Raw genomic sequence first — 13505 nt, 5'->3', positions numbered from 1 at the left:
TGTGGAGGCTAGTTATTCTTATGATTTTGAGGTGGCCTTTCTTATTTTTTTCAGGGTATCAAGTTTGTTCTCTTTTTGCCTAGGCTGGTTATACCCCTTTGCTCGTGGGATGCAGGATGATTATTATTTTAAGAAATGTGTCACCTTAACAAAGACTCAGTGGGGGCAGTAAGCTTGTGACTACATCTACCAGGAATTTTCTGGCTGATTCTGAAGTGGATGCTATGTAGTAGAGGCGAGTAACTTTCATTCAGCTCCTACACATTTGCTCAATTCACCTCATTGTCACAGTTACTGGTCCCAGTGAAACCAGCCCTTCTTACTGAATGTTCTATCAGAATAAGTTGTCACCTTAAAGTAGGAAAAGATGGTGCGGATGTCCTCCTCAAAACCCATGTCTATCATCCTGTCTGCTTCATCCAGCGCCAGGTAGCGACAGATGTCCAAGCCAACCATCTTCTTCTGCAGGAGGTCCATCAGACGTCCAGGAGTAGCAACCATCATGTGCACACCTCTGCAGAAATACAGTGAATTCCAGACTTCCTCAAACCAAAATCCAAATCAGCTCCCTACAAGTGTCATCATTCAAACCATCCTACAGACTAGATGATACTCCCAACCCTCTGGGTATGTCATTATTTCTCAGCACCACTGTGTCCCACCAAAAACCATTCACACGCTGAACCCCTCCAGCAGTCTTGGTGAAAAGTGATAATCTGCAGTTTCTAAAAGTCATTTGCAATCAAGGAAGGAATCAGCCTTAATGTCACTCCCACTGCAGGACTGCCCATTTCCTCAGACGCTGTGATCTCAATGAATTGCTGTATAGGCATGAAAGGCCAACTACCCCACTCCTGCTACGTTTGTGTTCGATATCCTCACTCTGCCCACGATTCATGTGTGAAACGGAGTCATCTTCATTGCCCGATCCAGATTGACTTTAGTTGCCTGCTGGCAGTGCCCTGCTCCTCACCGGGTCCCGCTCCTCACCGGGTCCCAGCAACACCCTGACAGATACAGGTTTTCTGTGCCCTGCCTGATATTGATTAACCAACTTCACTGAAAAGACTATTTGGCTATTTATCTCCTACACTGCAAGGAGTCTCATCAAGTCAAATCCGATGTCATTATTCATTCTCTACTAAACAGCTGAGTTTCATTGCCAGCCTTCATCACAGGGTTAACCTTTTCCTTTTTAACTTGTCTCAAAGCAACAAAGCAGTTACATTCTCTCTCAGCATCAGGACAGAGCATGACAGGAAAGAGTAACAATGGACTACTGAATCATTGCACGTACTGTTTGACAACCTCCATCTGCTCCTTGATGGACATGCCACCTATGCAGAGAGCACAGCGAAGCTGGGGGAAGCCTTCCTCTTGCAGCAAGCGGCAGTAATAGTCAATGATCCCGTGGGTCTGTCTTGCCAATTCTCTCTGCAGTGGGAAAGAAGGAGCATTATTTCAGCCTACAAATATTCAGTTGCACAAACTGCACATATCAATACATCTCTAAATTACTGAAAACATCAGTTCCCATCAGCAACACCTGTACAGCAGTTGCAGGACACAAGATGGAATACACATTTAAATGGGCTGGAGTGTTGGAGGTGAGGCCAGGGCAGGCAACTGACGGGAATAAGATGCCAACTTTAGTGAGGCTTGGTTTGCGGTAACTTTTGATATGGATGGGAATTCAACCCACAGGTAAAAGGCTTTATTGGTTTTCCTGTTTGGGGAGTCTAAAACTGGGGACACTATAAAAAATTGGGAGGGTAGATGGGGAGGATGGATGGAGGTAATGTCTGGCTGAAGAGCCTGCAGTGCTGGAGTTACCAGAGGAAAAATGAGTAAGATTACAGAACTCTCAAACTGGGCAATTAAATGAGAAATAAACTTTTAACAAAATAAACAGAAAACTAAAATGTCAACCATCCTTTTTAGAAAACTGGTGAATAGACCCCTTAAAGGCAGAAATATGGGTGAACTGAAGCATTCAAAATGTTCACGGAACACCAGGGATTACCTACAGGGCTACAGAGTTCAAAAGCAATGATGCACGTTCCTGGTTAGGCTCTACTTACAGTGCAATGAATATAGTTCTAGTTTCTATACTGAAATAAATAGGCATAAAACCATCACAGAAAGTCCAAAAGTAACATTGCAAAACTGAGATCTTACTGTAGACACAAGAGAATGCAGCTGCTGGAGTTTGCAGCAACACAATAAACTCCAGAGAACTCAGTAGGTCAGGCAGCATCAGTGGAAAGAAGTGGATTATCCATGTTTTGGGTCAAGACCCTTTATCTGGGTGGTAAGAAAGAAGGGTTAACCCCGTAATTAACCATTTCAATTCCACTTTCCGTTCCCACACTGACATGCCTGTCCTCAACCTTTTTCACCACCAGGTCACAGCCAAGCAAAAACTAGAGGAAGAACACTTCATATTTTACCTGGACAATCTCCAACCTGGTGGTATGAACATCAAATTCTCAAGCTTTCATTAACTGTCTGTCCCCTTTCCCCTATTTTTCTTTCCTTTCTTTCTCTCTTTCCGATGCAATTGGCCTCCATTGCTTTACGTCTTTCCTTCCCCCCACCTTTTCCATCTACCTTTCATCTACACACTCCTCTCACTGGCTCCTCTCCCCTCCATTCCATGCCCCACCGTCTTCTCCTACCAGATTCCAAGTGTTTCAGATTTGTGTCATGTTCAACTGTCATCTTCATCCTCATCACATTCTACAGGGGTTGCATTGAGAGCGTCCTGAGCAACTGCATCACTGCCTGGTTTGGAAATTGCACCATCTCGGATCACAAGACCCTGCAGCGGATAGTGAGGTCAGCTGAGAAGATCATCGGGGTCTCTCTTCCCGCCATCACGGACATTTACACTACACGCTGCATCCGCAAAGGAAACAGCATTATGAAGGACCCCATGCACCCTTCATACAATCTCTTCTCCCTCCTGCCGTCTGGGAAAAGGCTCCGAAGCATTCAGGCTCTTATGACCAGACTATATAACAGTTTCTTCCCCCAAGCTATCAGACTCCTCAATACCCGAAGCCTGGACTGACACCTTGCCCTACTGTCCTGTTTATTATTTATTGTAATGCCTGCACTGTTTTTGTGCACTTTATGCAGTCCAGTGTAGGTCTGTAGTCTAGTATAGCTTTCTCTGTGTTTTTTTTATTACGTAGTTCAGTCTAGTTTTTGTACTGTGTCATGTAAACCATGGTCCTGAAAAACGTTGTCTCATTTTTACTATGCACTGTACCAGCAGTTATGGTCGAAATGACAATAAAAGTTGACTTGATCTCCCAGCTTCTAACATCTTTCCTGCCCTCACTTGGATCCACCCATCAGAAGCCAGCTCTTACTCCAAACATTTCCCCCGCCCTTTTATACTGGTTATCACCCCACTTTCTTTCCAATTTAGATGAAGGGATTCAACTGCTCAAAAAGGATCTTGTGCTTTCCTGGCAAATATGCATAACCCAAATGAGTTGTTCAAGTCAAAGATGACCTGGGACTCTGGTCAGCTGGCATTTACAGGATTCCCTGTGAATACCGAGCAGAGTATATCAACCAGAGGGGACACACAGTGGAAACCCGCATCAAGGAGCACAGGAGCTGTATCCATTTGGCAGTAGCAGAACATTGCATTTACAATGCCCATAGGATTAACTTCAATGGGACAAAACTACTGTTTTGTGGCTTTTGGGACGGCTTGGTGAAGGAAGCCATTGAAATAAAACTAGAGGAAAGGAATTTTAACATTTGTCTCGCTCTAAGAAAGAACTGGAATTTGATTGTAAACTAGGTAGGAGAGCAGAAACCTAATTGGATGCAGACTAACCAATCAGGAGGGACAGACTATGGGGATATAAATACCACCAGACATGCCCAGGCATCAACCCTGAAGAAGACGGCAGAGCTTGTTATTCAAACGTTTGTTATAATCGACATCTATACTCAGCTGGAAGCCCGAGAAGAGTTTATTCAACAACAGTTGACTTTCCCTCCAGAGATGCAGCCTGACCTGCCAAGTTTTGCAGCGCTTCTTGGGATATTATTGCTATTAGCAAAGATAAAATAATCTGGCACTTTTTTTCTTTAAAGTGATTAAACTTAAGATTCTTGACAGAATGGTTAACATTTTCAATGGATTGGATGAGGTGGATGTGTGAGAATGTTTCTAATTAATGGGGAGTTCAAAGAGAGCCCAAAATATAAGGTACTATATTGAATCAAAAAGGGAGTCAAGGAGAATTTCTTTAAACAGAAGAAGAAAAATGATCTACTTGCTGGGAAGTGATCAAGCCAGATGGCTTGAGCGCTTTTGAATAATAGTGGTTCAAATACATGAAAAGGGAAATAAATTGCTATGCTGCAAGGCTGAGAGGAGATGGATGGAGGGAGTACAGATTAACTGGGTTGAATGACTGCTTATTTTTTATAATTAATTTATAAAGTACAAAATGCATTAAGTTATGCTAAATCTATTTAAAACACTAGCACAGCCCTCGCTATAGTATTGTGTCCAAATCTGGGCACCATACAAGAGGAAGGACACTGAAGAGCTTCACAAGAATGAATCCAGCAAAGGACTTCAGTTCTAAGGAGAGACTGAAATCTGGAGTTGTTCTAACTAGAATACAGCTGCTTAAGAAGAGATTTGCTGGAGGTATTTAATAACATTAAGAGTTTAGATTAATAAAGGAGAAATTGATTTCAATAGCTGGAAAATTGGTACAGACTTGCAGTGACTGAGCAAAGAACCAGAAGTGACACAAAGAAGCAATGTCTAGTTGAGCTTTGGACTAGATTGCTCTTTGAATGACTACTTACTTAGCTGTATTCATTTATATTTCAATATTAAGCTCCCACAGTGTCCATATGTACACTATATAGCAGTTATCCCTGAGTTAATTAATTTCCAGAGAATTAGAATAGAAAACTTTAGAATAGAAGGGCATTAATTTAGAACAGAGATGAGGAGGAATTTATTTAGCCAAAGAGTAGTGAATCTGTGGAATTCATTGCCGTAGACAGCTGTGGAGGCCATTTCTTTGGATATATTTGAAGCAGATGTTGATAGGTTCTTGATTAGTAAAGGCATCTAAGGTTATGGAGAGAAGGCAGGCGAATAGAGTTAAGAGGGAAAATGATCAGCCATGATTGGAGGGCAGAGCAGACTTGATGGGCCAAATGGTCTAATTCTGTTCCTATGTCTTGTTGTTTTACTCATAATCCCTCTGCTCTTGATATTGAAGTGCCAGCCCAATGACTCATCCTTGGAGTGGAGGTAAGGTATGCTGTACAGGAGAACAGTACTTACCGATGGGCAGATGATGAGTCCATATGGACCTTCTCTCTTGGAGAATGGCAGCCTTTTCTCCTGCTCCTGGCAGAACATGATCATGGGTAAGGTAAAGACCAGAGTCTTACCAGACCCAGTAAATGCAATCCCAATCATATCCCTGCCCGATAAACTGGAACAAGCACAACAGAGTTAGAGAGAAAGGGAGCACCCAGTCAATCCCAGCACTCAATATCTTCCTCGTTTACTTGGCCATCATACTAATGGTTAAAGCCTTTAGGCCATCACTGTCCTCCCCATACAGGCTCCTGCTGAAACTTCCACATTCAGGATCATGCTGCCAGCACAGATTTAATTTCCCAATTCAGAAACTCCATTCAGCAGAGTGAACTTGCATACACAAACATCCAATAATATACACAAAATTGAGACCAATTCCCACACTGCTGGAATTCACAGGATCGGAAAGAATATTCTTTCTTTAATCATTTAAGACATTAGTGAAAACTACCTTTTTGAGCAGTGTTGATGAATCGCCCACTGTGTAAGCAATTTCAAGATTTTGGCCCATTGGCATTGAAATAAGGTTAATATTCAGTTGCAAGAAAAAGTTTGTGAACCTTTTGCAATTACCTGGCTTTCTGCATAAAATGTGGTCTGATCTTCCTCTAGGTCACAATAATAAGCACACTGATCAACACACATGAAATGCTGGAGGAACTCAGCAGCCCAGGCAGCATCTACAGAAAAGAGTAATCAACGTTTCGGGCTGAAACACTTCGGCAGGACTGGAGAAAAAAAGCTGAGTAGATTTTAAAGGTGGGGGGAGGGAAGAAAGAAACACTAGGTGAAATGTGAAGAGGGAGGGGATAAAGTAGAGAGCTGGGAAGTTGATTGGTGAAAGAGAAAGACGACCATGGAAGAAAGGTGGGGGGGAAGGAGCACCAGAGGGAGACGATGGGCAGGCAAGGAGATAAGGTGAGAGAGGGAAGTGTGCAGAGGTCACTACCATCACAACTAGTGACTTGCCACAGTCAGAGCAAGAAAATGACCAAGAAGCTATTTCCCTTGTGTTAGTTCTTTCACCACCTGCTGCAGATCCAGTCTGCTATCTACGACAGTAGGTGCCAAGCCATTCTTGACTTTGAAATCCTTCATCCAGAATACAATCCATACCCGTCACTCCCAGAATTCTTTGTTCAACATAACCTGAGAGAGGATGGTCAATGGTAATTAGGTTTACTTATCTGTTTTTACTCTGATGAACTGAGATATCATGGGTGTTGAGATCTCCTGCTGCCACTATCTCTGTCATGGATGCAATGATTGGTAAGACAAAGGATATACCCAGTAATTCTGGTAAATGAGCCTGGTGCATTACTGAAAAGTACCACTTGTGAATGTGACTTGTGAATCAGTGGACCAACTCACCCCCTTTGGTATGATACCATTATTAGTGATGTTAGTGAGGGGAGACATGTAGGGTTAAATGATTTGAAATGGCTTTTTCTGTCAGTGGCTGTGTCTAAGGATCCCTCAGATTCTTGTTTAAGCAGTTTGATATAACCCAGTAACTCCCAAAGTCACTTCAGAAGACACATAAAAGTCAAATACGATGAATCTGTGGAATTACTCACCCAAGGGCACTAGAGGATATCAATAAACTAGCTAGCTAGGCCTTTGCATCAAGTGTTTCCCAGTTACCTTAACTGATAATTTTTTTTACTTCTGACTCATTGAAAAAAGGAACTTAGTTTAGCACTGGTAGTAGAATTCTCACCTACCACTCAGGAGGCTGAGGTTCAATTCCCATTCAGTGACCACCAAGTAATTTCAATGTGTGCGCATGAGCTTGCCCGACCTCTAGCCATTTTTAAATTTGATATTTGATGAACAAAAAGTAATGCAGATCAGTCTCTTGTCATCATCTGAACACAAACTGCTCTTCCTACTGCTCAGTTCCTGTTCAATTCCCCTAGCTAACGTTTACTAGCTAAGATATGAAGGGACAAATGGTCAACTTTGTGCCGTAAATTTTTATGATTATAAGTTCCCCAGCTATGCATGGGATTTGAATTGAGGCAACTGGATTACATCTCCAGTACCTTTATATAAAAAAATTGCAACTACCAGATATAAAAGCCCACTAAGCCCAATGTTCAAGTTCCCTCTGTGTGTTAGACACAAAACCCGTGTTCTTACACAATTGGAATTCCCCTCTGAGCGTATTTAACACAAGATCTCTGTACTTACACAGTTGGAATTCCTTGGATCTGAATTGGAGTTGGATGTAAAATTCCCTTCTTCTTCAGGCCTTTCAAAATTGCTGGAATCATAGGACCAAGAACTTTATGAGGAACCACAGATCAGATACAGCTTGGATCCCACATTCTCTGAGACAGAGCTAGGACAGCAGCAGCACATCATGTGCAAGTGGTACAACACTTGCCATTCTCCAAATGAATTCCAGTCCTCGAGAAAATAGCTCAAATTGCATCAACTTTTCATCAGTGATGTTGAAAATCAAAAGCTCAGTGGCCAGGAATGGAGCTCAGAAGATGCATTTCCATTAGTTTTCAATCTAATCAACAAACTGCAACGTGACAACGCAACAACAGCTTTTTGCATGGACTCCGTAGAGCAAGCTATCCATTGCCACAGTTCCTGATTATAAGTTGCATATTGATACACAGTGTGTATAATGAAGCAACTGACACTCCTCACAACTTACAATGGATATGTTCAAGGAAAAGCAATGCATTCAACAGAGTCTGCAGGCAGTAAAGAACAAATTTAACAATCCATTCCAACAGCAAGAGTAGGATTTAACTACTGACTGATTTAACAGTGGTAAATGCCACTGGATCCAGTGTGAATGCTAATGTTTAGGATTTCATTACTGTTTTATTCTGTTGGATTGTATGTTTTAGGAACAAGCTTGGGAAAGTTTGCACAATATGAAATTATCAGAGTTTTTATTCAGAGTCTAGGACCAAGGGCTGCACTGAGATGAGAGAAACTTCTTCAACACGTACAAACATGCTGGAGGAACTTGGCAGGTCGGGCAGCATCCTTGGAAACAAGCAGTCAATGTTTCGGGCCGAGACCCTTTGTCAGGACTGAAGAAGTGAAGAGAAACGTCTTCACTTGGAGAATGGTGAACTCATGGAATTCTCCATGCTGAAGGGATACAATGGCTCAGTCACTCAGTTCATTTAACACAAAGGTAGATCTCTAGATATTAAGGAAACCAAAAGGTTTTCAGAGAGAAATTATATTGAGGTAAACTCAAATGGAAGATGGAGTGGGATTGAAGGGGCAAATTCCGCTGCCTTCTCCTGTAATTTTAAGATACCTTGTAAAACAGACAAGTCCAATATTGATGGAACTGACTAGAAATCAGCCTTCACAATTGATTAAACAAACTATTCTTTGTTTTATACAACACATGCACTTAGGTGTTATCTGTGGATGACTGGGTGGCAAGACATACAGAGGACATAGAAGGGCATCAGGGCCCATCTACAGACCAGGCCCATAATCAAGGCTGAAACTCCAGCACAGTACTGAAAGAACTGCTTGGTCAGTTCAGACACAACGTTAAAAAGTGGGGCAACATAGATTCCTTCAGAATCTTTGTCCCAACTAATAGTCATTCCTAAATCAACACAACTAAGCCAGTATCTGGTTTAATAGATTACTTTTTCTGGGGTTTTACTGTGCTCAATCAGGTAACCATGATCGCTAGATTATTAGATTGACTACTTTTCTAAAGTCTGGGATGTTCCAGTGCCATTAAATCCTCAATTGACTCCTTGCTAGCCCTGAGGGCCCAGTAACTAGTCCTTCACCATCAGGGCTCAATCACGCTTACCTGGTGGGAATTTCATTTCTCTGAAGTGTTTGACAGGACACGGCAAACCTTCCCCCTCCACCAAGATATGGTATTTCTTCCGCACTCGGTCATTGCGAGCTTCAGGCATGGAACGTATATACCGAGGTGGTTTCCAGCTGCAGAGACAGGTCCATGTTACTGGTTATTTAACTTGACCAACAACCCAATCACCTGAAGACCATACATGCTCTCAGAGCTGTTAAACCATGCAATTCAACAGCTTGCTGCTCGATTCAAAACACAGGTATTTCAAATTACTAGGTAGAACTACACACCATAATTACAGCCAAAAAACACTCTTCACCTGACAAATGGCACAGAAGGGCAGTGCAGCAGCTATCAGTCAGCACCAGAAACCCAGGTCCAACCCGACCTGGGGCACAATGTGTACTCTGTACATTCTCCACATGACCATGAGGACTTCTCTCATCTCAGCCATCAGTCAGCACCAGAAACCCAGGTCCAACCCGACCTGGGGCACAATGTGTACTCTGTACATTCTCCACATGACCATGAGGACTTCTCTCATCTCAGTCAGCACCAGAAACCCAGGTCCAACCCGACCTGGGTCACAATGTGTACTCTGTACATTCTCCACATGACCATGAGGACTTCTCTCATCTCAGTCAGCACCAGAAACCCAGGTCCAACCCGACCTGGGGCACAATGTGTACCCTGTACATTCTCCACATGACCATGAGGACTTCTCTCATCTCAGTCAGCACCAGAAACCCAGGTCCAACCCGACCTGGGGCACAATGTGTACCCTGTACATTCTCCACATGACCATGAGGACTTCTCTCATCTCAGTCAGCACCAGAAACCCAGGTCCAACCCGACCTGGGGCACAATGTGTACTCTGTACATTCTCCACATGACCATGAGGACTTCTCTCATCTCAGCCATCAGTCAGCACCAGAAACCCAGGTCCAACCTGACCTGGGGCACAATGTGTACTCTGTACATTCTCCACATGACCATGAGGACTTCTCTCATCTCCGTCAGCACCAGAAACCCAGGTCCAACCGACCTGGGGCACAATGTGTACTCTGTACATTCTCCACATGACCATGAGGACTTCTCTCATCTCAGTCAGCACCAGAAACCCAGGTCCAACCCGACCTGGGGCACAATGTGTACCCTGTACATTCTCCACATGACCATGAGGACTTCTCTCATCTCAGTCAGCACCAGAAACCCAGGTCCAACCCGACCTGGGGCACAATGTGTACCCTGTACATTCTCCACATGACCATGAGGACTTCTCTCATCTCAGTCAGCACCAGAAACCCAGGTCCAACCCGACCTGGGGCACAATGTGTACTCTGTACATTCTCCACATGACCATGAGGACTTCTCTCATCTCCGTCAGCACCAGAAACCCAGGTCCAACCCGACCTGGGGCACAATGTGTACTCTGTACATTCTCCACATGACCATGAGGACTTCTCTCATCTCAGCCATCAGTCAGTACCAGAAACCCAGGTCCAAACCGACCTGGGGCACAATGTGTACTCTGTACATTCTCCACATGACCATGAGGACTTCTCTCATCTCAGCCATCAGTCAGTACCAGAAACCCAGGTCCAACCCGACCTGGGGCACAATGTGTACTCTGTACATTCTCCACATGACCATGAGGACTTCTCTCATCTCAGCCATCAGTCAGCACCAGAAACCCAGGTCCAACCCTACCTGGGGCACAATGTGTACTCTGTACATTCTCCACATGACCATGAGGACTTCTCTCATCTCAGCCATCAGTCAGCACCAGAAACCCAGGTCCAACCCGACCTGGGGCACAATGTGTACCCTGTACATTCTCCACATGACCATGAGGACTTCTCTCATCTCAGTCAGCACCAGAAACCCAGGTCCAAACCGACCTGGGGCACAATGTGTACTCTGTACATTCTCCACATGACCATGAGGACTTCTCTCATCTCAGTCAGCACCAGAAACCCAGGTCCAACCCGACCTGGGTCACAATGTGTACCCTGTACATTCTCCACATGACCATGAGGACTTCTCTCCTCTCAGTCAGCACCAGAAACCCAGGTCCAACCGACCTGGGTCACAATGTGTACCCTGTACATTCTCCACATGACCATGAGGACTTCTCTCATCTCAGTCAGCACCAGAAACCCAGGTCCAACCCGACCTGGGGCACAATGTGTACTCTGTACATTCTCCACATGACCATGAGGACTTCTCTCATCTCAGCCATCAGTCAGCACCAGAAACCCAGGTCTAACCCGACCTGGGGGCATAATGTGTTCTCTGTACATTCTCCACATGACCATGAGGACTTATTACTGATCACTAATTACTGTCAACTTCCTTTTGTATGGCTGAATGGCAAAAGAAGCTGATGAGCATGTGAATGAGAATAAATTGTAGGGTTACAGGAAAGGGGGAGAATGGAATTGATGGGACAGCCCTTCAGGGAACTGGCATGGACATGATGGGCCAAGTGGTCTCCTTCTCTTTGCGATAAGAAAACACAATATAGAAGTAACTTCTAACTGCTGGACAATAACACTTACACTACGAATTCTCCTGGTACGTGATAATATCTTTTTTTCCATTTTCTGTTTTAAAGTTTTGCATTAACCAATGGCATTTCTGTAATATTCACACGGAGCTGCTGATGCATTGGTATAGCAGAGGGTTTCAATCAGAATTCAATTAATTGCTGTCATTGACAATTAGATCATGGAAGCCACATCAACTGCCCCTGCTTTAGCCTCCCCCGTAGACATGTACACTGAACACTAACAAAACTAGAACTGTTTAGTCAGGAAGCACACACACTCACCTGGTTTTGATTGGGTCATCATAGGTGATACCCTTTGCCATTTCCTTCACAGACATCAGAGCTACAATTGAAACAAAGTCAGTTATGATAGGAATGTCAAACAATGCCCATCATGGGCAAAAAAATCTGCAGCACCCCCTCCACTTACACAAACCAGGCCTTCGTCATCTCAACACAGGTAAAATATATGGTCTGATCCCTCCTAGCCTGCAAGACATTCCCTTGATCTTTCTCAGGCTAGAAATGTTTCAGCCTTTGTTGATGCAGAACAATGTTAATTGTTGTAATCCAGTAACCAAAAGAAAAGGTTCAACTTCAACAGCACTGCTCTCCGTTGGAAACACAAATTCCTCTCAACTCAAAAAGCCACAAAGCCAGCAAGGCCAGAATCACTGCATGCACAATAGCAGCAAGTTGAAAAGACGAAGGAACACTACAACAAGGACCGATCACTGTCAAATAATAAATAAATTATTTATACTGAAGGTGAAGATCATGAACTGAAACAACTGTGGGAATGTGGATAGGCAAAGCAGGCTGCATGGTAAGAATTACTGGTAAAATATTATCATAGATTGTAGTTAAACAAACCCTTCATCACACCTTGTTCATGTCAACCAAGGTAGTCTCATTTGCCTGCATTTGGTCCATATCCCTCTGTCTATACAATGTGCAAATACCTTTTAAACACTGTAGTTGTACCCGCCACTACAGCTTCATCTGGCAGCTCACTCCACATAAACACCCCCTTCTGTGGAAGAAGTTACTCCTTGGGTCACTTTAAATTTTTTCCCCTCTCACCTTAAATCCATTTCCTCTAGTTCTAGACTCACCTACCCTGTTAAAAAAAACTGGGACCATTCACCTTATCTGACTCCATGCTTACTGACTTGGAGTGAACAATAATTTAAAAAGTAGAGATGAATAGAGTTCAGCAAAATTGCCACCTGAGGGGTGTCACACTAATGTCGGGCCGGGTGTCAACTCAAAAAGCTGTCTAATCACAGCCAATCTCAGCCACAGCACTTGAGAATTTTTTTCCAGATGAACCTACTATCAATGTAGCATAACCATCGCAAATGGATTTGCAAACCGTCCCGAGGATAAAGTAGGAGACAAGTTAGCAAGGCCTGGTTTTGCATAGTCCACACCCTAACCCAACACACACAGTAAGCTCCTGCTGGGCTTGGCCAGGTTCTACATCATAAATAAATTTTTTTAAAGTGAGCAACGTTCAGAAACAACAGATGATGACAAAGAGGAATCTGCTGAATTTGGGAAAACAGCTGGAATTTTGAAGAAAATACCAGAAGGTACTAATGAAAGTTTTTAGATGCTTGAGAAGCAAAGAAGAGAATTAAGATAAGGGCAGGAAATTAAGGAAGGAGCAAAGGAAATGGAAGGGAGAACACACTGAAGGGAGGAGATGAGATGCTTTATGCTCAGTTTTCAATAAAGAGACAACATGTCAA

General features: G+C 43.5%; 1 protein-coding gene across 1 annotated transcript in view; it reads right to left on the bottom strand.

Moving 5' to 3' along the window:
* Window positions 1-13505, bottom strand: part of ddx41 (DEAD-box helicase 41) — a 50891-nt gene that overhangs the window by 23579 nt on the left and 13807 nt on the right. The window contains exons 5-10 of the mRNA XM_073026708.1: window positions 12034-12094; window positions 9195-9331; window positions 7574-7646; window positions 5339-5492; window positions 1298-1434; window positions 352-514 (exon numbers count right to left, since the gene is read on the bottom strand). Coding sequence (XP_072882809.1) covers window positions 352-514; window positions 1298-1434; window positions 5339-5492; window positions 7574-7646; window positions 9195-9331; window positions 12034-12094 — 725 coding nt within the window. The remainder of the gene's footprint in view (window positions 1-351; window positions 515-1297; window positions 1435-5338; window positions 5493-7573; window positions 7647-9194; window positions 9332-12033; window positions 12095-13505) is intronic.

This window comes from Hemitrygon akajei, chromosome 22 (assembly GCF_048418815.1).
Source record: "Hemitrygon akajei chromosome 22, sHemAka1.3, whole genome shotgun sequence".
Taxonomy (NCBI): domain Eukaryota; kingdom Metazoa; phylum Chordata; class Chondrichthyes; order Myliobatiformes; family Dasyatidae; genus Hemitrygon; species Hemitrygon akajei.
Note: the sequence above shows the minus strand (reverse complement) of the source record. Positions and strands in the feature narration are given on the sequence as shown.